Source organism: Hyaloscypha bicolor (genome assembly GCF_002865645.1).
Source record: "Hyaloscypha bicolor E unplaced genomic scaffold K444scaffold_182, whole genome shotgun sequence".
Taxonomy (NCBI): Eukaryota; Fungi; Ascomycota; class Leotiomycetes; order Helotiales; family Hyaloscyphaceae; genus Hyaloscypha; species Hyaloscypha bicolor.
This window is the reverse complement of record NW_020194684.1, coordinates 5,502,946-5,527,833: the sequence shown is the minus strand read 5'-3', so window position 1 is coordinate 5,527,833 and position 24,888 is coordinate 5,502,946. Positions and strand designations below refer to the sequence as shown.

The window sequence follows — 24,888 nt, the reverse complement described above, 5'->3', positions numbered from 1 at the left end:
AGCAACCAAAACCTCAAAAACTTCTTTGTTGGTTCTGAAGACGCCGCACAATATCCGATTTAGCGGCGTTCGGTCTGGCTGGCTGCAGGGGGAAACGAGCATACCTCACGGTCTGCCCTCTTACTCTCAGCTGCAACTCTTAGAATTCAATCCCCAGCATTTTTTCAAATCGACGTGCCCCCTTTTCGCAATTCCTTTGTTCCGGCGCAATTATTAATACCTCGACTGTTCTGCTGCTTATGAAGAGCTATCGCATTGAGATTGCCAATCGAGGATAAGGCGATCCAGTCCTCTGGCCAGCTCCAGGGGTCACCGCTACCGCGGCCGTCCAAAAAAACAACATCAACGCGAGAAACGCTCGATGTCGAACAACTACACACCAAAACGATCCCTTGCACGACCTCGCCCTTCACTGAGCAACAGCGTCAAAACTGCTTCCACCCCCAACCTCAACGCCTCCTATAAGGCTAGCGCGTTGCAAGTACCCGCGCTCAGCAATAGAACGAACGCGCTTGCCCGCAAAGCATCACTGAGCACGCTCACGTCGAGTTCCCTCGCTACCATACCTGATGCCAGCGTAGGTTACGGGTTGAGGACGGTGTTGGACGAGGATTCACCTACTATTGGAACTATGCCGCCCTTTACTCCGTCTCGCGGGTCCGACGACGACCTTGAGGTCGGTGACCTGGTTGACGTTCCTGGAAGCATGCATGGAACCGTCAAGTTCATAGGAACAGTCAACGGTAAGAAGGGAACATTTGCTGGAGTGGAGCTCAGCGAAGAATTCGCTTCCCGGGGCAAGAACAATGGCGATGTTGACGGGTAAGGCTTGCAACGGCGCGGAGCCAAACAATACTGACAAGTCACTCAGCGTCTCCTACTTTTCGACATCCACAGCCGGAGCGGGTATATTTCTCCCCATCAATAGAGCGACAAGACGCGGATCGCCCTCATCCCACGATGGTTCGTTCCCCATTACGCCAACAACTCCATCAATAGGGGGAGGAGGAAGTTTCAAAATAGCTGGACAGGGACCAAATACATATACCCCACCAACTCCGTCAGTGCCAAAGTTCAGCCAGTCGGTTGGACCAGGGCGAGCACCAAGTCCTCAATTCAAAAAGTCTCGACCGTCCCTACCACGACCAGAATCCCCTCTGCGAAAACCACAGCTAGGAGGGAGACCTTCAATCGGTACACCTGTAACCAAAACACCTGCTCGATATGCCAGTCCCGCGCCTGGTAAGTTTGGACAAAGTGTGAGGGGTACACAAGACTCGAGGGATCCGAGCAAGAAGGTTGGTTATACGCCCAGGAATGGGATGAAGGCAAGCGTTGGCCCGCGAAGTGCTTCTGCTCTTGGACAGGCTCCTATGAACTACAGCGATGATGAAACAACACCTGTTGGTGTTGCAAGAACCACCACCAATGGAAGCCTTGGCTCTGTGTCTTCCTTTAATACGAAGATGCGGCCAGCATCTAGGGCCAACGACGATGAGATCGAGAGATTAAGAGGGCAGTTAGAAGAGCGAGATCGCCAGTTAAAGGATCAAGCATCCAGCCTGGCGGAAATGGAGAGTAGTCTGGCAGAAGTGCAGACATTAATGGGTAGTTCAGATGGAGGGAGACATAATAGAGGGAGCATGGAGGACAAAGACGCATCACAATTACGAACGTTGCTCCGGGAGAAGAACGAAAAGATTGCCATGCTGACTGCGGAGTTTGATGCCCATCGAGCGGATTTCAGGAGTACAATCGACACCTTGGAACTGGCTAGCACAGAGACTGAACGAGTGTATGAGAAGCGTGTGGAAGATTTGTTGCAAGAGGTCAGAGAATTACAAGAAAGAAGCGAGGATGTTGACAGTGTTGCAAGGCAACTGAAACAACTGGAGGAACTTGTCCAGGAGCTGGAAGAAGGTTTAGAGGACGCCCGACGTGGAGAAGCCGAGGCTCGTGGTGAAGTAGAATTCCTTCGAGGAGAAGTCGAACGTACCAGATCAGAACTCCGCCGCGAGAGAGAGAAAGCGGCGGCAGCTATGAGCGGTGCCGCCAATGGAGAATCTCCGTCCATGTCCAAGGAAGTGGAACAGCGAGACGACGAGATTCGAGGCTTGAAGGCAATCATCCATTCGTTAAGTCGGGACGCTGTCCCAGATACGGCAAATTCAAACGAACTTCAGAAAACCCCGACCCAACGACAAGATAGTTCCTCCTCCCGGCGCCGTCCCAGCGACGGTGTTGATTCCATCAAAGATCGCCTTGCACGAGAGAAGCTTGAGCGAGAAGTGATGGAACTTCGAGCACTTGTCGAGTCTAAGGTTAGCCGAGAGGATGAGCTGGAACGAGAGCTGGAACGATTGCGCAGGGGCAGTGCTAGCAACACCGCCCCCAGTCATCGTGCCAGCGCAATGAGCACCGGGACCGTCACACAGGATCGATCCTCCATCCGGGATTCTAAAGGGACCGTCGTCAGCTGGCGTGACCGAGAACGGACGTCGCCAGAGAACCATCGACGAGGAAACACTCTCGAGACCATGCCGGAAAGTGATACGTACTCGTCTGCTAATGAGAGCTTTTGCGAGTTGTGTGAAACGTCAGGTCACGACATTCTAACATGCACAAACATGTTTAGTCCTAATGGAACCACAAACGGCACCCATTCAAGAGATGTTTCTGGATCACAATCACAGCTGAGAACGGGCAGGGACGTTGTCAAGGCTGGGCTCTCCCCAAAGTCTTCTCATGATGACTACAAACCCGCCCCCCTCTCACCTGTCAAGACGAAAGCAGTCCCAGCAGTCCCAGCAGCAGTGAGGATCATCCCAAACCCGATGGAATCAGGGCCCGTGGCAGGAAAGGAGAGTGGAGCAATCAACATGGATAAGTGGTGCGGCGTGTGCGAACGCGAGGGGCACGATAGCATAGATTGTCCTTTTGAAGATGCATTTTAGCGTGGAGGTATGCATCAGCGCGGCAGCATGACTGGATAATATTTTGTTCTTCCTTGCTGGGTTCATTTGGGGAGCATTGCGTGGATGTGCTTATTGCGTCGATGATACCATTCTTTTTCTGCTCTTACTTTGGTAGTGGGTTCCGAGACCTCTGCGTCCATGAATGTTTTGGTTAGGCTCGGCTGGTTTGGGTGGGAATGAAATCGAATGAAGTCAAGGTCATGATTCATGTAGATATAATCAATAGTTAATGAGAATGAGAGCTTGATTGATGACCCGAGTGTTAGTACTGTTCGGGTGTTTGTTGAGCTCAGTAGTGTGAACTGTTGGGATGTGGTCACACCTTCCTTCATTTTCGCCCTGAGCGTTGTCGGTTTACTTGCTTTCCTTGGAAGTCCTACCCGGCGAGTACTTTACTCCCATGGACCATAACTTGCCTGCTTGCTCCCTCCTGTCTCTCTTTACTCCTGCGCTGTCTTCTGACTTCCGCGTCCAGCTTTTGCTGATCGGTGGAACCCATCGCATTGTGCTGATAGAAAAGAAAGATTTCCCGCTCAAATCAGCTTCTAAAGTGATCTGCAGTAGTATTGTCAGACGATGCCAACCATGCGAATAGTAAGAGAGCGGTATTCCGATCCATGTCCGACTTCGCATCCGGCTCAGTGTGTCAAAAAAGTAATCAAGGTATTCCGAATATTCATGAATATTCATGATTAGCTTGAATAGAATATAATTACTGCAATGCTTAAATAATTTGATTAGATTAGAATATATAATCATGAATATTCATGAATACTTTGATTACTCTACACGTGACCATGGCACGTGATACTCTAGCCTAATTAAGTAGAGATCCCGCTCTAGTGTCTCCTTAGCGCCACCTCGCTGCCTAATTAGTGGGTCGAAAGCCTTGCAAAGACGATGCTAGATCGGGAGCCATACCTAATTAGGTTAGTATATCACGTGAGACAGTCACGTGTATAGTAATCAAAGTATTCATGAATATTCATGATTACCTCAATTAGAATCTGATTAGAATATAATTAGTGGGTATTTTTGATGAATAAATTAGATTACTAGCCAGTATTCTAATCTAATCTATTCATTTGACACACTGATCCGGCTCACTTGCCATCAAGAGCAGAGAAGTCGATCTAGTTCATATTCTTTGGTGTATGTAATGTGTTATGTTTGGCTCGGAGACGGGTTCGTCATCCAACTCAGTAGGATTGATCAGAGCGATCAGAGCGGACAGAACTGGTCGTCGCTCAGACGCTGCCTGTATCGTCGACAACGAGGACTGAACAATTGGCAATGTCCCTTGTTGCTGAGGCGTCGGTCCGCTCCTTCGGAGAGGGAGAATACTGCCTGGAAAGAGATTGTTGGCCAGAGGGAGGTCCAGGTCATTGGTTGGAGTAAAGCAATTGATTGGAGGTCGAAGTTTGACTGGAAATTGGGGATTGGCCGGGGTGGAGTTATTGACAGAAAATTGCATCCCTTATGCATGGTTCACAACACAGACCCGATTGGGGGCCTCGGGTGGACGGGAAAGTTTGGGCCTGGGGTCATGGTTGCGTTTTCTTTTGGTCCATTTGTGGCAGCCGCGGAAAATGGGGGGAGTATGCGTGTCGGCAGTAAGTGCAGAGTTAATGGACTGCTGCGAAGATGGATACAAGATATACTGGGTGAGAATTACTGACGTTGTTTGGTGATGAAATGTTGGGGAGAGTGAGAATGCGAAACGGTGAAAAGGGTCTCGAGGTCGACTCGGCTAATAAAGGGGAAGGAACAACGGCAGCAGCCTGCCCATGGTCAACAAATCAACTCAGAATACCGCCACCACCTAACCCATTGTAAATTATCACTTAACGCAATTACTCTCATCATTAGATTCAGATACATCAGGAAAGTGTCCCCTTTCATTACCCAGTCACCCTCTATAATAAAGTTCCACCAGACATAACTTTTCTTATTTTGCAATCTAAGTCTCCACATGATCACCAAGCATCCCCAAATCCGGCAGCAGCACCAATTTCATCAACATTAATCAAATCCACGCCCTCCGTCATCAATTGCCTCCAAATGCCATCCCTCGTACTAATCGGCCAACCAGGTTGATCCCAGTACCGCAACTTAATCCCTTTAGCATGGGCAGTCGCAACCTGAGCTCTCAACAACGCGACCTGCGTATCATTCAGGCTCGTGCCTAGCACGGGTCCGAAGTTGACAGCGAAGTCAGTGGATGCGATGGGCGAGACGAGGGATGTGATGTTGGAGAATGTGCTGTTGAGGGTCGGGATGGGTGCGTCCCAGAAGTAGTCCCTAGAAGAGAGGGGCTGGACGAGGTTTAGGGGCGTGTTGCCGGTGCCGATCACGGTTATGGCGCCACTCGTGAAGGTGCTGCCGTTTACGCTGGAGAGGTAGCCTGCTGAGCGTCTAGAACGGTCAAAATCATGAAGCCAGGATGCGGAAAGTCATAAAAGGGGTAATGTCACATGTCGCTTGAAAAGGGGCAAACTGAGAAGGCGGTTAGGACTTACAGCGGTTCCAACGCCTTGACGACATATGGCCAAGTTGTAGGTCCATCAGTTTTCAAATCAACAAACAGATACAGCGTTTGGCCACCACTAGTATCAAAGATTCCATTATGAGTCTTTGATGCCAAGAATGTTGAATTTACCGGATTTTGGCGGTTCAAGACATCGAGAATCGGATTGATGTACAGAGATGCGAAGGTCCTGGCATTGGTGAGAGCTCCTTGCTCATGGCCAACGTGGAGAGTGCCGTTGTAGAGCCAGACATCTGCTTCGATTGAGATGGCCCCGACTGAAATTGCTGTGTAGAAGGGAACGTCTCGCCAGTCTGGTTGCTGTTAACACCCATCCTTTACATATTCCAAAGGGGTCTCAAACTTACAATCGTTATGAGAATGAATTCCTTTCTACCTCTCCAGACAGATTAGCCCTCTGGTCCTCACCTTCCCAAGACTTAAACCCCTAGCAAGGTTTTCGACTCACCGGCACAATCCCCTGCGTCAAGCTGGTAGGATACGTATAAAGCGGCCCCTGATGCGCCTTATTCAAAATATCCTGCAGACTCAAACTTAAATCCGGAGCAGCAACAACTTCTCCAAGCACCACCCCATTCCACAGCCCCAGCAGCGCGAAGCTCATGTACCAGATTGTTGAAAGCACAGCCATGACGAGGATGAGAAGGGAGCAACGATCGCAAATATGCAATTGCAAGCCTCTTTTGCCTGAATGAACTATCATAGGGAATGGGATTAAAAGATACTTATATTTTTGTGCATGGTAAAGGGAAACGGTCCCGTGCTCGAACGTAGGGAATTCAATGGATGATTGGCACGAGTTCGGATGGTCGGGTCAACAAGGTCCATTTTTTGGAGCGAAGTGACGTTGAGAACTGTGGACCTCAGCGGACCTGCAGGAGCGATCGTCAACTCGCGGTTTCTATTCTCACCTAGTCCAATTGCGGATACACGTGTTCTTGCACCTTGCGAGATGTCAGAATAGTCTATGTTGATATTTTGCATTTGTAGTGCAGGTTCATACTTTCGGATAGGGGTGAGTCTTGGCGGCGGGGCTCTCAGTTTAGAGAGTGGGATGAAATCCAGCTTCGAACCTGGGTGTAATGATGCACGTGTTGACTGTTAAAAGAACCTGAACGCTTGATTGAAGGTGGAACCGCAGCATGTGCTCTGATTTTGAACGATAGCAAATCATGATTCGTGTCGTCAGTAATACAAATATGAGTACGAAGTACACTGTTCTTTCCCATGCAAAAGTTTATCCCATAATACATCATCTGGTAACCATACCACTTTTGTATCACCAACACCCAGAAATGCAGTCCTTGAACGCCTAAGCAATACCCCAATAAACCTTATTTTGCATGAGATACGATCTCTGCGTACACATCATCTGGGATCTTTCTGATGAGTGTCAATGCTACCTCCTTAACCATTTCAGCTTGTAATGGTGGGAAGGATCGAAGGATCTTTGTAGGACTTGAATAGCGTTAGTTAAGTTCAACTAAGTTTTGAGAGTGTTTGACTTGCCTTGGAGAGCTCAATATCGAGTTCCTGAGGATTACCAACTGTGCTACAATGCACAAGATGTTGAGATGTGCGCCGTAAGCAAACAGAAAGTCCCAAAGACGTAGAACTTCCGGCAAGGGAGGTGTGCATGCACACAGAGTGAGAACTGATGGGAAAGCATATAGCTCCGCATTCATTCCCTTGCCAATCAGGTAAAGACTGAGCTTTGGGTCGACAATTGCCAGTACTTTGTCCACCAGCGCAAGACCTTTGTGTACCCCATCCATAGCACCACGAACATAGCCAGGGCATTCATATGTGATGAACCGGTGGAAGGCAACAAATGCTTCGGCTTCGCTTCGTGCAGCATAAAGAAACGGTGCTGCCAGCACGTTCATGCCTTGAACATATGTGCCAGGTTCCGAAGCTCCAGCATCTGATCCCTCTGTGGTCAAAGTCAAAGCCCGCGCTCTTGACTTCATAGCTGGCGTCGAGGTTTGCAATTCAGGGCTACCGTGCTCATTTGCGGTATGTGTAATCTTCCCAGCGTTTGCAAGACTCTCTGCGCGCCCCTCCTTCGCATCATGTAATTTCCAAGCCACCGCATTGAGCAGTCGGATGAGACTGGCTTCACTGACGCGTCTTCGAAAGAGGGGATCTGTTGCCAATGTTCGGAATGTATCGTTTCGGATCTTGGAGTATGCTGGCGAAGCTCCTCGGTGGATGAGCGCGAGGTAGGAGTCTGTTTCGAGGACAGGCGCATTGAGTAGAATGAGCCATACGTAGATGCGGAGTGAGGACTTTCAGACCGTTAGCAATTGATTCTACAGAATACACCTAGTACTTACCATGCCATCTGTGTCGCTCTTAATTCCTTGGTCTAAGATCTTCAGTCTCGTGCTCTCCAATGCGCTGAGCAGGTCTCCATCTGGAGGACCGTCCCTGATGAGTCGATCTAGTGACAGCGCATCCGCAAGTATGGGTCTCTTTCCAGCTGCCGGCCGTCGGCTTGCCGATCCTGGATTGGGAGGTGTCATGTTCGTGGCATCACTGTTCGATCTTCCTCGGCTGTGAGGTGGTAGTGAAGGATTGTTCGCTGGGGAAAGGTTCCGTTGGAGAGCTTGTTTATGTTGTTGAGTGATCAGTGATGGCTGATGAGAAGATTGCCCCAGAGTATGGGCCGACTGCAATCGTCGCAGAGCGCGATGTGTACGAGGAGACGGCGGGTCATTGAGGGGTGTTGAGTTTGGCGGGGCTAACTTTGGAATAATGCTCTCTTTAGTCGGCGAACTAGACATGGCGAACCTGGCTGAGTGAGTACTTGCACAGAGGATACTCTCTACATTTGGTAATGAAATTGATCACGAATCACGATCGACTTTACAAGTTCAAGTTGAGAAATATCTCCGTGATTGTAGAATGCCATTGTCTTCGAACCCGAGGCTGAAATCTCACCCAGCAACCGACGCGCCTCAGATCGCGTCTGCGCGTTTTCTCCATCCGCTCGGTTGATCGAGCAAACTTTTACCCAAATTTCATCATGAACAGCCAGCAATGTATCAAAGCACGCCATTCGAAATCTCAACTTGTGTATTTGTCAATTGCCTTCGGGTAGACAAGCTCAGAGCAGCATTGAATGAGTTCAAGTGGGGTTGGTCACGTGATATGTACGCTGTGCTCTGCTAGGTGCAGCTCAGTTATTACTCTGGGAGTAACGTACGTAATACTTGTACTTCAATCTTCATCCTCAAAAGACATGTGTCTATATATGACAGTTGTGTCTTTCAGAGCAGATCAAACGCGCAAGACCTTGTTTTTATTCTACTAAACATCCCTCCCGCATTCTCCAGCATGAACCCTTCTGGCAGAAGCTTCTCTGGCTCCTCTGTCTCTCTGGCTGTGAGAAGTTCAATGCCTCATTGCCTCCCGTCTCCCATTTCAACCAAAAATCATACCACCCCGGCACAGCCTTATTCAATACCACGCTCCTCGCGGCTGTCTTTCGAACTCTCTCACCTACCATATTCACAAATATTTCGAACCATGCGGATGGAATCCACTCTTCTAACTCACTGGTATCAAAATCAACAGACATAGATCTTATTGAAGTGAAAGGTGTCCACCATACCGGGAACAAGGCTTGAATGAACGTTCGAGTGTGCGGGAACCAGGCTCCACCAACAAGTGAACGGACTGGAGAGTTTTGAGGCGCTTTGTGACCGCTGCGAGATGACCAGGTGCCATGATAAAACCCTTTTCTCCCCTAAAATGGAGTCAATATCGTTAGGGGAGGAGCAACAAAGACACAAATCCTTACTTTGGCTCACACCACACTATCTCGAGCCTTTCAACCCATCTCGTTGCCTTATTCGAAAGTTTCTTAATTTTTTTCAGATATTGTCTTTATTAAGACGGAAGACCATTTCCCCGTAAAATATCTCTACGAGCTCGAGGTATAGTTCGTGCTCCGTGCACCAGCCTCTGAGAGCGATAAATAAGATCTGGCATCTCGCATTCCGAGTCGTGAAAGAGCAGTTTTGTGAAAATCATTTCTCGCAGTTCGTAGGGGAGGGTTTTGCTCATAAAGTGAAGTGTTGGTCGAAGACTTGGTGAGGGCAAGAAGAGAAAGGGCTCCATTTGAATGAGTACCGGTAGATCTGAACACTCTGCAAAATTATTTGAAGTAGGTTTTCACTTGACAAGCGTGAAAATAATATTGAAGATACCCCACAGATTTGCAGTACAACGAATTGTGGAAATAGCATTCAAATCCTCGGGTTGTGGTTTTTTGAACAAGTCGTTTAGGAACCACAAGTAGAAACGGGAGCTTTTCTTCTTACAAAAGGCGATATATGAAGATGCAAGAAGCCATTCCAAAGGGCATAGAAGTGACGAGCAGACAACAGTGTATCAAAGATGCTGTTCGAAGTTTCAATACTATTTTCAATGTGTTTCAGGATGGCAGCTTCACCTCAAACAGTTTCCCCGCTTCTTCACGTGAAGGTAGTCACGTGAATATATAATTTGAGTCTTCTGACTTCAAGCCTTGAACGTTTCTCATTTTATATACAGAGCCGCCAGACATACCGGAATTAAGAGATGACATAGACTGTATTCGAGTCATGAAATTCTTCTATCAAAGAGACAACAATAGCATCTTGGCAAATGGTGGTCCCCAACACCTGACCTCACCTCTGACTGCAAAACCTTAAAAACATATTCTGGGTTCTTTCGTCTCTTAGATGACGGGGTGGCGTTGGATGTCGTCGATATCAGACGCGTATGGTCCAGGGGTTGATCCCCGCGCCCAGCTCATGACGAGCTCAGTTCAAGGCTGAGATCGAAACTCGACGTCGACTCGCGCTGGCAGATTGTGAGGTAATAGGATGCAGAGATTGAAACTCGAAACTCAAATCTCCGTGGGACTCGCGGTCTGGACGGGACATGGCAGTAATAAATAAGTGTCGTAAAAAGCGGGCATCACTCTTGGAGAGATGGAGCAACAGCTCCAGGCGGGTGTCGACCCGGCATGTCGTGCTATTTGGCGTTCCCCCCTGCGAATGATGCCATCGGGGGATTATGCTATTGGCTGTGCACGCGAGCTCTCAGGGGGGGCGAGCTCCGCGCACTTCAAGCCCCTGCTGCAGCTTGAGCTCGCCAAAGAGGCGAGGCTGCGAGAGGAACGCAAGAACCCGCAACGGATCACCCCCAGATAAGGGTGCATCCATGTCGATGTAGCTACAGTATGACAAACGAACGAGACCGAGGACAAGCCATTACGGGGTAGGTAGATATTGGATATTGGAAGGGAAGTGTGTCTTCAAGGCCACTCGCTCTCTCTCTCTCTCGGGTTGTTCTACCGAGCCTCTGGAACCTTTCCGGCGGGGCACCTTTTTTGTGAGAACTAGTAGTCCCTTGGTCGCGATGGCGTGCTCGAATATGAGCAAAATGATCGACCACCAAAGGTCAACCAAACGGCAACATCCCCACGCCGGCCCACGCTGACGAGTGACAAGCACGAGCGAACTGACAACCCGGCAAGGACCCTCGTGCACATTATTCACATGCACCTGCACCTGCCCCTGCCCAGATGGACGGGAATATGAATCTGAGCTGGTCACCCTGGCACCCGGGCATCAAAGCTTGTTGCATTGCAGCTGCTTCGAGGAGCTACGGGGTACGGAGTACACAGAGCCACCCTCGCGAGCATCCTCGCATCATCGCGTGCTCCGTGTTCTGCCATTTTTAATTCGTCCCGTCCAACTCCCGCCGCTACCGCTCTGGACCTTACGAGTTACGCAGTGGTCATACGCTACACTATCATAGCTACCTGATGCCATCCCTACCGGACCTTCCAGAACTCCCATCTAATCCTCCTTAGAGGTGTTGAAATTTTACGAGAACAAACGTGACGCTACACAAAACGTGGTTACTGCGTCGGGGCGCTCCCCGTTTAACGACTGAGGCTTTGCATTTTGTTCCTCTAGAATCTTGCATCAGCATCTCAGAAGCAGCATTCTTGCACTTCGTTTGGACCTTTCTACACCCATCTCCAATCACGACTTTCGCCTTCCAACCAGACCCCGCCTGGGGAAGCACGCAATTTATTGGTGGCGCCCTGCAACCCTCTAGAAGTATCTTGCCCTTTGCTGTCTTGCAGAGCCATTTTCTCAGGCCCGTCCCCTTCCTTTCTTTTGCTGGAGCGTTCTTCAACGGCCAACCCAGTGCTTGGATCCGCTGGCACGCGCCCAGGAAACCTGGTCTCTGAGCTCCCGCACCCACGGCGGCGGTTCTCCCAGACGAGGGCTATATCAGCCTGCCTCCCTCCCTCCCGCAGAACGCGAGGCCTGATTAACCAGCATCCTGCAGATCGCCTGTCAGTTCCTCTGGCGGCGATCTACCGCGGACCAGCTCCCTGTCTGTTAACTACCATCGGCCAGCCCTCCGAGGGCAATACTTGAACACTCACCCTTCAACGTCACGTTCGGCATCTGAGAGGGACTTCTTATTACCAAGGCCATCCCGTCAATTTCGACCTCCTTCGCAACCAGTCGTCGAGATGGCAGCTAACAAGGTTGGACGTGCTCTTGCCAAAGGTCTCGGTATCAAGCTCAATTATCGGAACGAATTGAATGACGAGATCCGTCGTGGAGAGTCTGTCTTCTCAACTACAACAGCCGATACTTATGTGGAAGAGGAACCGACAACTTTGGAGTGGTTCCATGATGTTCTCCCATCCGGCCATGAGTTGGTCCAATATACCCGTTCTTTGTTTCCATTCTTAAACTGGATCGGTTCCTACAACCTTCAATGGCTAGCTGGTGATCTTGTAGCCGGTAAGCAACCAACCTCATGTCCCCCCCCCCCACATTCTAAGGTTACTAGGTATCACCATTGGAGCCGTTGTAGTCCCGCAAGGCATGGCATATGCTGTTCTGGCCAACCTGAAACCTCAATTTGGATTGTACTCATCTTTCATGGGTGTCTTGATTTATTGGTTCTTTGCAACTTCGAAGGATATTACCATCGGTGTAAGTCATAAAAATCCATTCATCCAGATCAAAATCTAACTTTTGGGAAGCCTGTCGCTGTGATGTCGACCATCGTTGGAAATATTCTTGTGAAGGCGGCCAAGACTAACCCCGATGTTCCTGGACATGTCATTGCTTCGTGCTTAGCTGTCATAGCTGGATGCATTATTGTATTCATCGGCCTCATTCGATGTGGCTGGATTGTCGACCTCATTCCCCTAGTCTCAATCTCTGCATTCATGACCGGATCTGCCCTTAACATTGCCGTCGGTCAAGTCCCAACTCTCATGGGTGTCGCGTCGTACTTCAACACAAGAGCTGCGACCTATTTGGTTGTTATCAATACGTTGAAGAACCTTCACCACTCAACGCTAGATGCTGCTATTGGGCTTACATCTCTCACCATGCTTTATCTTATTCGAGGAGCTTGCAAATTTGCCGCGAAGAAGTTTCCATCTCGCCAAAAAGCAATCTTCTTCATTGCAACACTTCGAACTGCTTTCGTCATCTTGCTGTATATCTTAATCAGTTGGCTGGTTAACAGGCACCACCGGAAAAAGCCCAAGTTCAAGATTTTAGGAACAGTTCCCCGAGGTACGTTATGTCAAGTGCTTTCTGATCACGGGTCTCTAACAACGTTGCGTAGGTTTCCAAAATGCTGCCGTCCCGACCGTCAACAAGAGTATCATCAAAATCTTCGCGAACGACTTGCCATCAACCGTCATTGTTCTCTTGATTGAACACATTGCGATTTCGAAATCATTTGGCCGTGTCAATAACTACATCATCAACCCGTCTCAGGAAATGGTTGCCATTGGTGTCACAAACATTTTGGGACCATTCCTTGGAGCCTATCCTGCCACTGGGTCGTTCTCTCGAACGGCTATCAAGTCAAAGGCTGGAGTGCGCACTCCGTTTGCAGGCGTGATCACTGCTGTGATTGTACTTCTCGCCATCTACGCCCTCCCCGCCATGTTCTTTTACATTCCCAGTGCTGCTCTCTCAGCTGTTATCATCCATGCTGTCGGCGACCTCATCACGCCACCCAACACTGTCTACCAGTTCTGGCGAGTCTCTCCGGTCGAGGTACCGATTTTCTTTGCAGGAGTATTCGTCACTGTTTTCTCATCGATCGAGAACGGTATCTATACTACCATCTGCGTCTCCGCCGCCATCTTGATATACCGAATAATCAAAGCCAAGGGCCGATTCTTGGGCAAAATCAAAGTCCACTCTGTTGCTGGCGATTCTATCATCGGTAATTCTGGGAAACCTATTCTCGCCGACCATGGCAACTTCACCAAATCTGGAGGCGCGCACGAGGACGCATCAACTCGCAATGTCTTCCTACCAATTGATCATGGCGATGGCTCCAACCCTGACGTCGAAGTCTCAGTGCCCTACACAGGCATCTTCATCTTCCGCTTTTCCGAAGGCTTCAACTATCCGAACGCCAACCACTACCTGGATCAATTGACCAACCACATCTTTGCCACCACCCGCCGAACAAACCTCGACCACTACGACCGCCCAGGAGATCACCCATGGAACGACCCTGCGCCACGCGGAAAGAGGAAGAAAGCTCTGGTGGCAGAGCAAGGCGACCGCCCGACCCTGAAAGCCATCATCCTCGACTTCAGCTCCGTCAACAACGTCGACATCACCTCAGTCCAACAGCTGATCGACGTCCGCAACCAACTCGACCGATACACCGCCCCCTCTGTCGTCGACTGGCATTTCACCTCCATCAACAACCGCTGGACCAAGCGCGCCCTCGTCTCCGCCGGCTTCGGCTACCCCAGCATTACCGAGAGCGACAGCAGCCTGCACCGCTGGAAGCCCATCTTCAGCGTTGCAGAGATCGGCGGCTCCGACTCCGCCGCCCAAGTTGCAGAGAACACCGCCAACGAGAAGGAGTTGAAGGCGGCGAGAACGCTAGAGCAAGAGCGCCCCTCCCATGGCGATGGTATCCATGCTGATTCGGACAGCGGTTTGTCGAGCGGCGATATGAAGGGCGTGGCTGTCAAGGCGTCAGGCCGGGTTGCGGTTGTGCATGGTCTCAACAGACCTCTGTTCCACATCGATCTGACCAGTGCGTTGCAGAGCGCCATTGCGAATGTACAGGCGAGGGATGAGTTTGAAGGTCGTGGTGGTCCAGGAATTGGCGAAGTGCCATGATGAGACCTTTTGTTTGTCGATCTTTTTCGGGATTTGAATATGATACCTCCTCATAGTTAGTACCTTGCCATCTAGGGATTTCAATATTTGGACACCCCTTATTTGGTTAATTAATTTCTTCACAAAAACATATCACAGAAGCAGAATGTAAAGACCAATATGTGTGGTGTCAAAACCATTGGTATTTTTTTGACGCTATTGCGAACTGAATGCGCTGCGAAAGACCTCCGAAGAGTTTCTCATGATTCACAACCCGCACTAACTCCACGCTTGAAAACCCCATGGTTCCATTTCCAAATTTCCACCTCTCGCAGCTCGTTGCAATACAGAGATTGCAATCTAACATGATCCATCATAACATATAGTCCTCCATCCTCCTAAGTTCCATAATCATCTTGCCACGCTTGGGATGAACGCATCGGCGGGTAGTTTGTCCTGATGAAATGTTAGTCTGACTGGGCATAGAAGTTGTTGATGCAAATAGACATACCTTGTTCGCAGTGAACGTAATGAAAGCCTGCTCAATATTCCATCTAGTTTCTGTCAAGCATAGATTGGCGTACGCTGGTGTCATTCCTGTCTTCTCTACAAGTTGCATTGTGATAGCCTCTCGCTCTTGCTGCTCAGGGTCGCTCGTTCTGTGTGTTTCTGGAGAGATTGATGATATCTGAGGCAGTGCAAGAGGTGCCCAGGGTCGAAGAGTGAGCATATCGCTGACGACTCTAATTTGTGGACCTCCTGGCGCTCCAGGACCCAAGATGAAGGTTCTTGAAAAGCTTCGAAGAGACTTCTCCGTTGCTGATTCGGTTTGCTCCTCGAATTCGCCATGCATGGTGATAATGAGGCCGTCTACTCCACGAACGCTTTGGTTGGAGGGGTCGACTAGGCCGGGTAGAGGGTGACACTCCATGAGATACTTGTCCGCATTTGACTCCAACTCCGGATGGCGAGAAGCGGGTAAGGTAGACCAGACTTGTTGGATTGCTTGAGACCCCTTGTATCGTCGAGCCATTCTTGCGTTAAGATGTGTTATTTTCGTGAAGTTTCGTGAATGTTTGAAGTACGCAGTCCAAGGTTGAATTGGCATGCTGTGCTCGTGGCTTCTTGGCGCGGTCAGATTGAGAGATAGTGAGTAGACTGAATGGGCGTCGTAAAATGTTTCAAGGAGTGCGTTACGGTCATTGTCGTAGAGCGGAAGAAATTGTCTGATGAAGTTCTCCCCGACTTGACTGACATCACGGAAGTCCGGTCCAGCGATTGGAATTGGCGATTTCTTAACTTCGGCAGCTGCTTTTGCAGCAGCAACGTCTTCCGCGGTCCTGAGCGTGACCCCATTCACAACTTGAAGATTTGGGTAGCGTTTCAGCAACTCATCCTTCAGGGTTGGTTGAGATTCGATTGGATTTCCAGTGAGGACGAGGTTCTCCAGATGTCTGAATTTCCAACGCCAGGCATTCAAGCCTTTAATTTCGGCAAATTTGTTTCGAGAAAGGTCCAGGTTCTTGAGATCCGGGAATGTCTGTGCCAGCGTAGTGACAGCAGACACATCAGCTAGTTCGTTGTCCGCGAGGCTCACACTGACAATGGCGTCTCGTTTCTCTTGTTGGTTCTTGAAGAGTCCATCACAAACAACCATCATGGCTGGGAAAACCTTCGACGTAGTTGTAGATCCATCAAAGACACCCATCTGTCGAAGTCCAGTATCGAGTGCGAGAGCTGACAGATTGAGTAGCTTGAGATTGGCGTCATATCTGGCAGCGAGAACAGCTCGGAATCGATCCTTGGCTTCCTGTGCCTCTTGAGAGACGGTCTGTTTTTTCTTCTCGCCCGATTTTCCAGCTTGGGGCGAGGGTGGGTCGCAGGCTTTGACTGACAGTACTGAGCCGGCGAAAGTGAACTTGTCCAGCTTCTGAATCTGTTCTATATCATCTGGGCTGGCCGTGATAATGACGGAGTCACCCTTCATAGATGACTATTTCGACGTTAGCAAGGTAAAATACCTTGGAATCGATCGCGGGTCACGGAGCGGTATAGCGCGGGATGTCGATCCACGAGTCGCAGTTGGTGATTGGCTTGAACTCGAGTACAATAAAACAGCGACGGTGCATGAACCTCGTGATCCCACGATCATATCATTAAACATACCTTCTTGATCTTAACAGTCCTGTTAGATTTGGCGTCTAGTCCACTTGCTTTTCGTTCTAGGAATCCTAGGAGGCTCTCGAGACCTCCGTCGGGGTTTGATGCGGCCTTGCTGGAAGAGAGTCCGTCGATACGAAGTGATGTAGGTCCCACAGCGGTGATTCGCGATTCCAAGACGGTGGCCTGTTTTGATTCCATACCACGCAAAATGGCTTGTGCTCGGTGAAGGCCATGATTTCCACCTCTGCTTGAGCCCGAATTCGTTCGTCCGGTGCCCAGAGGCTTCGAGGCAGCCCCCCCTTCGATGCGCCCCCTGCCAACTCTCCCCTTGCCACCAGTGGCTCCAGCATCCATTACCAAGTCTCCATCCTTATCAACTCGAGCGGGGCCAGCACCCCGACGCTTCTGAATGCCTCCCCGTGGGCCACCTCGTACACTGGGAGATGCGCCCCGCGGGCCTCGCGACGGCGCAACCGCAGCACGTTGCATCATTTTGCCTTCGGTCAAAGTTCGATCGGTCGTGGAGGGAGTGTGGTTTCGAGATCGGAAATGTCGGAAGGTCTTTGGTGGGGTTCGACGATCAGATCATTTGTTGCAATTTCGGTGTTCTCGTGAGGGAAGAGCGAAAAGATTGAATAGGGAAAAGATTGCTCTGATATGTATCCGAAATGAGGGTGTGAATGAGAAGTCGAGGGAGGTTGTTGAAGGTAGGTGATCGTGGGTGGAGGAAGAAGAATCGAACAAAGAAATGGTCGGCCAAGCAAGAGTCATTGTAGCCTCGTCACAATAGGAAACCGCGCTAGTATTGTGGCTGAATGAACTGAGGCAGCAGCGATTCGAGGCACGTGACTACTTTCTGGTGCGCTGGGCATTTCAACCAATGTCACCCCTTCGGACTCTTTTGTGCTTTTGGATAAGTACTTAGCAAAAGTATTTCTAAGGTGTTGTTAGAAATAAACTGGATGAATATGCTCAATTTTCAACCGTAGATTATCATAAGGTGAAGATACCAGGACAGCTCGATTGTTCCAGCTCCCTGGTCTTGCGCACGGACTGCAAGGTACCGACCACGATCCCAGAGCTCTCGGCTGTGGACACGCCTTATGGACAGATTTCCCTCGAGATAGAGATAAATCTATCTCCGGCTGACACGCACCACAACTTCAACGCGCAAAGCCTTGTGGTCCTGCAATTGCAATCTTTTCACTTCATACTCCAGCCAGTTGATCTTCAATTATCTTAATTTATGCATTTCTAAAAGTGACATTGCAATCGTTGCCGCGAGGCTCAGCTCCCCTCAGGTCACTCATACCTCTGCATTCAAACTCACCGATCTGCAATCATGCCTGCGAAATCGAGATTTACAAGGCTGGATGCTTTTACCAAGACTGTCGATGAGGCGAGAGTACGAACAACCTCGGGAGGAATTGTCACGATAGCTTCGCTGCTTATCGTCCTGTACCTGGCGCTGGGGGAATGGAGGGACTACAGAAGGGTGGTGGTACATCCCGAGTTGATTGTTGATAAAGGGCGAGGTAAGATTATAATGGAAAGAGGGGCAGCTACAGCCATAGCTGACTCGATTGTTCTACAGGAGAAAAGATGGAAATACATCTGAACATCAGCTTTCCCCAGATCCCTTGCGAGCTTCTCACACTTGACGTGATGGACGTTTCCGGAGAACAACAGACTGGTGTCATGCACGGCGTCAACAAAGTCAGGCTGGAGTCCGTAGCCAACGGAGGTGGGGTCATCGATGTCAAATCTTTGGACTTGTAGGCACTTGGACACACCTCGTGGAAGAATTATTGCTGATCTCGTACAGGCACGAAGGAGCTCCGCATTTGGACCCTGATTATTGTGGTGGCTGTTACGGCGCGAATCCCCCGGCGAACGCACAAAAAGCTGGCTGCTGTAATACTTGCGACGAAGTACGAGAGGCATATGCAGGTGTATCGTGGGCTTTCGGGCGTGGTGAGAATGTGGAGCAGTGCGAGCGAGAACACTATGCAGAACGCTTGGATGCTCAAAGACATGAAGGATGCCGTATTGAAGGAGGTATCCGTGTGAACAAGGTCGTGGGCAACTTCCATATTGCACCTGGACGGAGTTTTAGCAACGGCAACATGCACGTACACGATTTGAACAACTATTTCGATACTCCGGTTCAGGGCGGGCATGTCTTCACGCACACTATCCATTCTCTTCGCTTTGGACCTCAACTGCCTGAAGAAATAACAGCAAAGATGGGCAAGAAAGGAGAGCTGCCCTGGACCAATCACCATCTCAACCCTCTGGATGATACCCACCAAATCACTAATGAGCCAGCGTACAACTTCATGTACTTTGTCAAGGTCGTCTCCACATCTTATCTTCCTCTAGGATGGGATAGTAAATCGAACAGCAACCCAGATGATGGCATTCTCGGAAAACTTGGGCATGGTAACGATGGCAGTATCGAAACGCACCAATACTCTGTCACAAGTCACAAGAGAAGCTTAAATGGTGGAGACGATGCTGCTGAAGGTCACAAGGAGAAGCTCCACGCACGTGGTGGTATTCCAGGGGTGTTCTTCTCATATGTAAGTCAATATCAACTCTATGCCGCACGAGACTAACATTGTTTAGGATATCTCGCCTATGAAAGTGATCAACCGCGAAGAGAGAACGAAGAGTCTGACAGGTTTCCTCACCGGGTTGTGCGCAATCATTGGTGGTACTTTAACAGTTGCCGCAGCAGTTGATCGTGGTGTGTATGAAGGAGCAACCAGACTGAAGAAGCTGCAGTCTAAAAATTTGTGAAAATGAATGCTTTCTCGTTTAGGGTTTCGCATGGAATGGAGTTTAGAGGCTTTGAATATAGGTCAATATGAAAAGATGAACAATGTCTACACTTGCCCCCTGAGTGTGGCCATGTGATGTGCAGAGACCGCTGAAACCAGCGCAATATGGCGTACTCTCCAACCCCCCCAACCCTAACAATCCTCCTTTCGTGATTTTTCCGACTTCTCTCGCTTGGTCAAGTCGACTCAGCCTACATCGCCTCCTGAATGCCAATGTCAACAGACATGACATTCTGCACTCCAGAATTCAGAGCCTCGCAGTTGGAAGATGAGATCTTCATCAACAATGTGTGGGAATGTTTGGATTAAACCAAATTTCTCCTAAATGCCCAAGTAAGAACAAGCATCTCGCGAGGAAGGACAAGGTCCCTTCCCATAGTGCTAGGACATAGAGTTTTCCTTCTTTTATAAAGGTGATTGATTTACAATGGTCGCCTCGGAACGCTTCTGAAGCCACAGAACTCACCAGTACCTCAAGCTGCAATATATATCTCATTGCCCAGAAGATACTCCAAGGCGCACGAACTTCGTGAAGGAGGTTGGAGTTTCCAAGTCATGACTTCAACAATCAGCCTCGCTGGCTATCCCGTGGGTCGAAACCCGAGTTTTGCCACCCTCAAAAGTAGGTCGAGCAGTTCAAGATTTGTGGCGCAAAGGTAGCACCACGATCTCTTTCCATCATCATTGAACGAACGGCAGACAGATCAGGAAAGAAGACCACTTATCGTTACCTGAATTAAGAAGGTCAAGATTTTGCAGTTGGCAGAGCTGAAGAAACAGGATCGTGCTGCATGTTCTTATTGGCTGTCATGATCGAAATTGGAAGCCCTAATACCCCATGATTTCAGCCTCGAGAACTCACTTCTCTTGATAGCAGTCGGTCAAAAGCCGCGGTTGCGCAGCACGAACGCCTCGTCCAAAATAGGAGCTGGAGCTGACGAGCTTGCGGGAGATGTTATTTTTGCCACCAACACCACTTGACATCTGTTGAAAAGGTTCTGGACTTTTGGGTGAACCTTCAAGCGGGAAAGTTGCGGGTAGATCGACCTTAAAAGTCCCCTCGGCTCGCTCGCGTCCACTGTCTTAGTGTGGAGCAGTCCCTGCGTGCATGCGTTGCAGCGATGCAGCGAGGCATGTGGGACGATGCCAACCTTGGACAGAAAATATATGATCCCCAGCAATAGCATGCAGAAGAGACGAAAATAATCAACAGGCATTGCAGTTGACATCATGACGCACATGAATCCATACAAACGATCCACAGCGGTTTCCACGGGTTCCACGCTGGCCTTCTCGAATCCTATGAATTCGTGAATAATCCATCGACCGACTTTCCAAGTGCTGGTCGGTGATTATGCTGCCCAAAGAAGCTTAGAGGACCGGAGCAGTAGCCCCCTAATGCAGGCCAAGGCACGGGAAAAGCGCAAGATGGCCTGCTCCATGTCCCTCACCTCACCCTTCCCCAGTATTTTCAGGGGCGAGCGAATAACGTCGCAGCGCAAGGATATTTTAAGATCCTGTTGGCCTCTGGCTGCCGTTTTGCCCAGGCAAGCATCGTGATGAGCGGCGGCCACTGTTATTGGCTGCTGGGCAAATTCTCGTGATGTCCGCTCGCTGCTTGGCAGAGCCCGGTCGCTCCCCTTTCTCCCTTTGCTTTTGCTGAGCATCTTGGATCTTGGATAGGGATGGGACATGTTTATGGTGGCCGCCCCAGGATCTAATTTCCATCATTCCTGTTGACGCTGCCAGGAGGCGCAAAAGCAGTGCACCAATCCGAATCCAGGCCACCCAGACGACATCGACACCACGTCGCACCCCAGCTCTTCGCCGTCAAAACTCGAAACAAATATTAATCACCCAACCCTCCGATCAATCACTTCTTGCCTGCGCTCCCAATTGCAGGCGTCGCATCCAGAGCGACCTCGCGGCCATCGCCATAACTGCTTCGCCACTCCTTTGACCGAATCAAGAAATCGATACTTCTCCACGATCCTTCCAGCTCCAGCTCCTTCACTTGGCATACTCAGCCGCCGTCGACCCTCGAATTGACCCTCAAACACTTCGACGCAAAACACATTCATTTTCTGCAGCCACAACGTCCGACCGAACATCCTGGCCAAACCTGTAACTGATATTTCCTTCAACAAACTGTTTGATTCACAGACTCGTCCGTCAACAACATTCGCGATCATTACCACGACACATAAGGGCCTAAATTTGGATTAGGGAGGAGCACGCGTTGGATTCTACCGTGGTCAGCGGTCTCATACGATGGCCGGCAGACCGAACTTCCTCGACCTACGATCGCAATCGCATGGACCGCTTGGATCTGGATTGCCGTCGCCGAGAGATCGTCTTCATGTCGCAGGAGAGATACCACCGGAGCTTTCTCCTCTCGATGCCTTTGCGGCACAGAGTCGACTGCTAGCGAAGCAGCTGGAGGAGACTGCCAATGGAGGGAAGCGCGCGAGCAGGTTACCACCCCTCACCATTAATTCTTTGAGTCAAGGCAGACCAGCATATTTCCGTTCTGTATCAGGAGAGCCAACGACTCCGCTATCGCCAACAAGTCCTGGGTCGGGCTTGAAAACTGAAGTGGAGACACCTGGGTTCCGACCAGTTTCTGTACATCCCACACTCAGCGACTTGCGACCTTCAGAACCACAACCTCCAGTTCCACGACTCCCCCGGCGTGATGATGAAGAATTCCGAGGACGAAGGCCACCAGGCAATGAGCCTGGCTTCTTTGGCGCGAGACAGGATCAATCTCCCCCTTCATTGGAGAATGATCCCAAACCACGAAATACGGATAGACCCTCTCATTTACAACCACAACCTAGCAATGATTCCATGCAACAGCGACATACCTCTCTCCGACCTAACGACGAATCTAGAATGAATGGTTATGATTCAAGACTGGCACCACCTCGATCGCCGTTCGCGCAGAGGACCCCAAGCCCGAGATCAATGTCTATGGATAGCTCAGACGATGATTCCGGTAATACATCCAACCCGCGACCCAATATGTCACCGCAACGGAAATTCTCCTCTGGAAGTGGCTTCTCAACATCTCCAATATCACCCCAAATGTACATAGGGAGGTCGCCATCAATAGGCTCAGAGATATCCGCTGGTGGCACTCGATTACCAAGACCTGCTTTCAACTTTTCTCGGCCACTGAGCCGAGCAAGTTTGAATGGATTGCCAATGGATATTCCTACACGGCAGGCATCTGGGGATAGCCAACCTTCATTTATTCTAGCAGATGATACCGCGCATACACCCGTCAGTATGCATAGCGAAGGCTTCCCGGACAACACTGCCGAGTCAGGAGCTGCGCCTTCTTATGTTTATTCGAAATTTTCGTTGCCAAGAGGGAAAATGCTGCAACGGAACTCGTTGATATTTCAGGAAGGACTCTCGCAGTCACAATACTCTTGGGAACAGCCGGTGCCATTCAGCAATGTTCAACCATTTGGTGGACCTCCGCCCTCACCTCCATCCAGACCATCTACATCCTCTTTAAGACCAGACGCTCTTCACTCTCGTCCTTCTTTCGATCCTGACCGGCCATCACTTGACCCAGGTAGACCCTCACTCGATCCTGGAAGACCATCACTCGACCCTGGACGACCTTCACTTGATCCGAACAGACCATCGCTTGATCCAAGCCGACCTTCAACAGACACTGGACGGTCACTTTTTGAGCGAGGCCGTACGCTTACAGACCCTACTCGCTCCTCCAGTGAACGTCCGTCGTTTCTAAGGGGAAACACATCAACGGAACCATCATCTCCATCTGTTGCTTCTTCATCCACAATCAAAGCTAGATCCCAGCACTCTTTTGCGCCGTCAGCAGACTTGTCACCGGAAGAGCATGTTACCAAAGCAATCGAGTATCACGAGGCAGGCGCCTTAAATAAGTCCACTTACCATCTCCGTCTCGCAGCAAGACAGAACGACCCCACCGGAATGCTCCTGTATGCACTCGCCTGTCGACATGGCTGGGGTATGCGACCCAACCAACGAGAAGGAGTTGCATGGCTCAGAAAAGCTGCAGACTCTGCCAGTCTTGAAGTTGCCGACGATGAAGATTTAATGAAGGAGGGGAAAGCCGTCGATTTACTAGAGTTGAAGACAAGAAAGGCACAGTTTGCGTTGAGCATTTACGAGTTGGGAGTCAGTCATATGAACGGATGGGGAATCGAGCAGGACAAGGTTCTTGCTTTGAGGTGTTTTGAGATTGCTGGCTGTAAGTTATTCTATCATCTGGCTCTGTCTGAGTTTATATACTAATTAAAAACAGCCTGGGGAGACGCCGATGCGCTAGCCGAAGCAGGCTTCTGCTACGCCCAAGGCGTAGGCTGCAAGAAGAATCTCATGAAGAGCGCCAAGTTCTACCGCCAAGCGGAAGCCAAAGGGATTAGCATGATTGGCAACAGTTGGTCCGCATCTCTCTTCTCTATCCATTCAATTCTTATTAACAAAATCTAGGATCTACAAAGCCAAGTACAGCGACGAAGCAGAAGGGAAGAAATCCTCTGAATCGCGGCCTTCCCCCGAAAAGGAAAAAGAGAAGAAACCACGCAACAAATCCCGAACAAGAACCATATTCGGGAGGAAGAAATCTGCACATCCCTAAGCACCACCTACCTAATGACACACTCACCTACTTTCTTCATGTTACATAGCCACAACCACGACGAGACAAGCGGGCCCGTAAGACATAACAAACAAACCTAATGACGGTGATGATTGAGAATCTGTATATTTGGCGTTTCGAGGCAGCGGGGGCGCCCAAAGTTCGTGTAATGATTTGGGGTGGTGCATTTTGGACGGCATCTTCGATGGGATTTGTGGGTGTTATCATGAGTACCTATGTACTTTTCATCTGCGCTATGCGTGATCTTCACCAGCCGCCTGCTGGGAGTGCAGGTGGTTGGTGATATTAGTGTGAGCATTGTAAAGCTAGCTAGGAAATGGCAAGCTGGATCGTTGATACCCGATTTAAGCTCAATTGTTTAGTTTTCGAGTGTCTTTGAGAGGTGAGCCTTAAAGACTGGGTTTCAGTCTTCCAAGATGTCCAAGGAGAGGTGTAATTTCAAATACCATTCTCGCGCAATTCACAGCGTCAAATCAACATTTCATTTCAAGGCCAGAGAAGCAATCACAAGACACAACTT

The 24,888-nt window shown here is 49.7% G+C and overlaps 8 protein-coding genes across 8 annotated transcripts; 5 read left to right on the top strand and 3 right to left on the bottom strand.

Moving 5' to 3' along the window:
• The first annotated feature begins 36 nt into the window (after positions 1 to 36).
• On the top strand, positions 37 to 3,235 carry K444DRAFT_575003 (uncharacterized protein). Its single transcript, XM_024877463.1, has 2 exons — positions 37 to 822; positions 872 to 3,235. Exons 1-2 carry the CDS (start codon positions 362 to 364, stop codon positions 2,952 to 2,954), a joined length of 2,544 nt encoding a protein of 847 aa, XP_024728960.1. The 5' UTR covers positions 37 to 361; the 3' UTR covers positions 2,955 to 3,235.
• A 766-nt stretch (positions 3,236 to 4,001) lies between these two features.
• K444DRAFT_250927 (uncharacterized protein) lies at positions 4,002 to 5,151 on the top strand. The gene is made up of 2 exons (XM_024871340.1): positions 4,002 to 4,588; positions 4,741 to 5,151. Exons 1-2 carry the CDS (start codon positions 4,135 to 4,137, stop codon positions 4,809 to 4,811), a joined length of 525 nt encoding a protein of 174 aa, XP_024728959.1. The 5' UTR covers positions 4,002 to 4,134; the 3' UTR covers positions 4,812 to 5,151.
• Positions 4,952 to 6,127, bottom strand: K444DRAFT_544844 (uncharacterized protein; the record flags this gene model as incomplete). The annotated part of the gene is made up of 4 exons (XM_024876086.1): positions 4,952 to 5,390; positions 5,495 to 5,816; positions 5,871 to 5,895; positions 5,972 to 6,127. 4 exons carry the CDS (start codon positions 6,125 to 6,127, stop codon positions 4,952 to 4,954), a joined length of 942 nt encoding a protein of 313 aa, XP_024728958.1.
• Positions 6,128 to 6,652: 525 nt separating this feature from the next.
• Positions 6,653 to 8,429, bottom strand: K444DRAFT_574997 (TBC-domain-containing protein). The gene is made up of 3 exons (XM_024877462.1): positions 7,860 to 8,429; positions 7,033 to 7,811; positions 6,653 to 6,981 (listed from the first exon to the last, which is right to left on the bottom strand). Exons 1-3 carry the CDS (start codon positions 8,307 to 8,309, stop codon positions 6,858 to 6,860), a joined length of 1,353 nt encoding a protein of 450 aa, XP_024728957.1. The 5' UTR covers positions 8,310 to 8,429; the 3' UTR covers positions 6,653 to 6,857.
• A 3,641-nt stretch (positions 8,430 to 12,070) lies between these two features.
• K444DRAFT_545882 (putative sulfate permease 2) lies at positions 12,071 to 14,720 on the top strand (the record flags this gene model as incomplete). Its single annotated transcript, XM_024876179.1, has 4 exons — positions 12,071 to 12,347; positions 12,397 to 12,542; positions 12,593 to 13,136; positions 13,189 to 14,720. The coding sequence occupies 4 exons, from the start codon at positions 12,071 to 12,073 to the stop codon at positions 14,718 to 14,720; spliced, it is 2,499 nt and encodes an 832-aa protein (XP_024728956.1).
• A 79-nt stretch (positions 14,721 to 14,799) lies between these two features.
• Positions 14,800 to 17,354, bottom strand: K444DRAFT_708952 (uncharacterized protein; the record flags this gene model as incomplete). Its single annotated transcript, XM_024888192.1, has 4 exons — positions 14,800 to 15,155; positions 15,211 to 15,253; positions 15,284 to 16,692; positions 16,866 to 17,354. 4 exons carry the CDS (start codon positions 17,352 to 17,354, stop codon positions 15,111 to 15,113), a joined length of 1,986 nt encoding a protein of 661 aa, XP_024728955.1. The 3' UTR covers positions 14,800 to 15,110.
• Positions 17,355 to 17,991: 637 nt separating this feature from the next.
• On the top strand, positions 17,992 to 19,748 carry K444DRAFT_621174 (endoplasmic reticulum-golgi intermediate compartment protein-like protein 3). The gene is made up of 4 exons (XM_024881844.1): positions 17,992 to 18,397; positions 18,457 to 18,637; positions 18,688 to 19,444; positions 19,491 to 19,748. The coding sequence occupies exons 1-4, from the start codon at positions 18,205 to 18,207 to the stop codon at positions 19,662 to 19,664; spliced, it is 1,305 nt and encodes a 434-aa protein (XP_024728954.1). The 5' UTR covers positions 17,992 to 18,204; the 3' UTR covers positions 19,665 to 19,748.
• Positions 19,749 to 21,976: 2,228 nt separating this feature from the next.
• On the top strand, positions 21,977 to 24,347 carry K444DRAFT_637267 (uncharacterized protein; the record flags this gene model as incomplete). Its single annotated transcript, XM_024884100.1, has 3 exons — positions 21,977 to 23,957; positions 24,012 to 24,150; positions 24,200 to 24,347. 3 exons carry the CDS (start codon positions 21,977 to 21,979, stop codon positions 24,345 to 24,347), a joined length of 2,268 nt encoding a protein of 755 aa, XP_024728953.1.
• Between the last annotated feature and the right edge of the window lie 541 nt (positions 24,348 to 24,888).

Excerpts from the sequence above, each read along its gene's own strand:
- K444DRAFT_575003 (XM_024877463.1), top strand. The coding sequence starts at position 362 with ATGTCGAACAACTACACACCAAAACGATCCCTTGCACGACCTCGCCCT. Across the intron at positions 823-871 it reads AACAATGGCGATGTTGACGG|CGTCTCCTACTTTTCGACAT; the intron begins GTAAGGCTTGCA and ends CAAGTCACTCAG.
- K444DRAFT_621174 (XM_024881844.1), top strand. The coding sequence starts at position 18,205 with ATGCCTGCGAAATCGAGATTTACAAGGCTGGATGCTTTTACCAAGACT. Across the intron at positions 18,638-18,687 it reads GATGTCAAATCTTTGGACTT|GCACGAAGGAGCTCCGCATT; the intron begins GTAGGCACTTGG and ends GATCTCGTACAG. Across the intron at positions 19,445-19,490 it reads CAGGGGTGTTCTTCTCATAT|GATATCTCGCCTATGAAAGT; the intron begins GTAAGTCAATAT and ends AACATTGTTTAG.
- K444DRAFT_250927 (XM_024871340.1), top strand. The coding sequence starts at position 4,135 with ATGTGTTATGTTTGGCTCGGAGACGGGTTCGTCATCCAACTCAGTAGG. Across the intron at positions 4,589-4,740 it reads GGGGAGTATGCGTGTCGGCA|GAACAACGGCAGCAGCCTGC; the intron begins GTAAGTGCAGAG and ends ATAAAGGGGAAG.
- K444DRAFT_574997 (XM_024877462.1), bottom strand. The coding sequence starts at position 8,309 with ATGTCTAGTTCGCCGACTAAAGAGAGCATTATTCCAAAGTTAGCCCCG. Across the intron at positions 7,812-7,859 it reads AGAGCGACACAGATGGCATG|TCCTCACTCCGCATCTACGT; the intron begins GTAAGTACTAGG and ends ACGGTCTGAAAG. Across the intron at positions 6,982-7,032 it reads TCGATATTGAGCTCTCCAAG|TCCTACAAAGATCCTTCGAT; the intron begins GCAAGTCAAACA and ends ACGCTATTCAAG.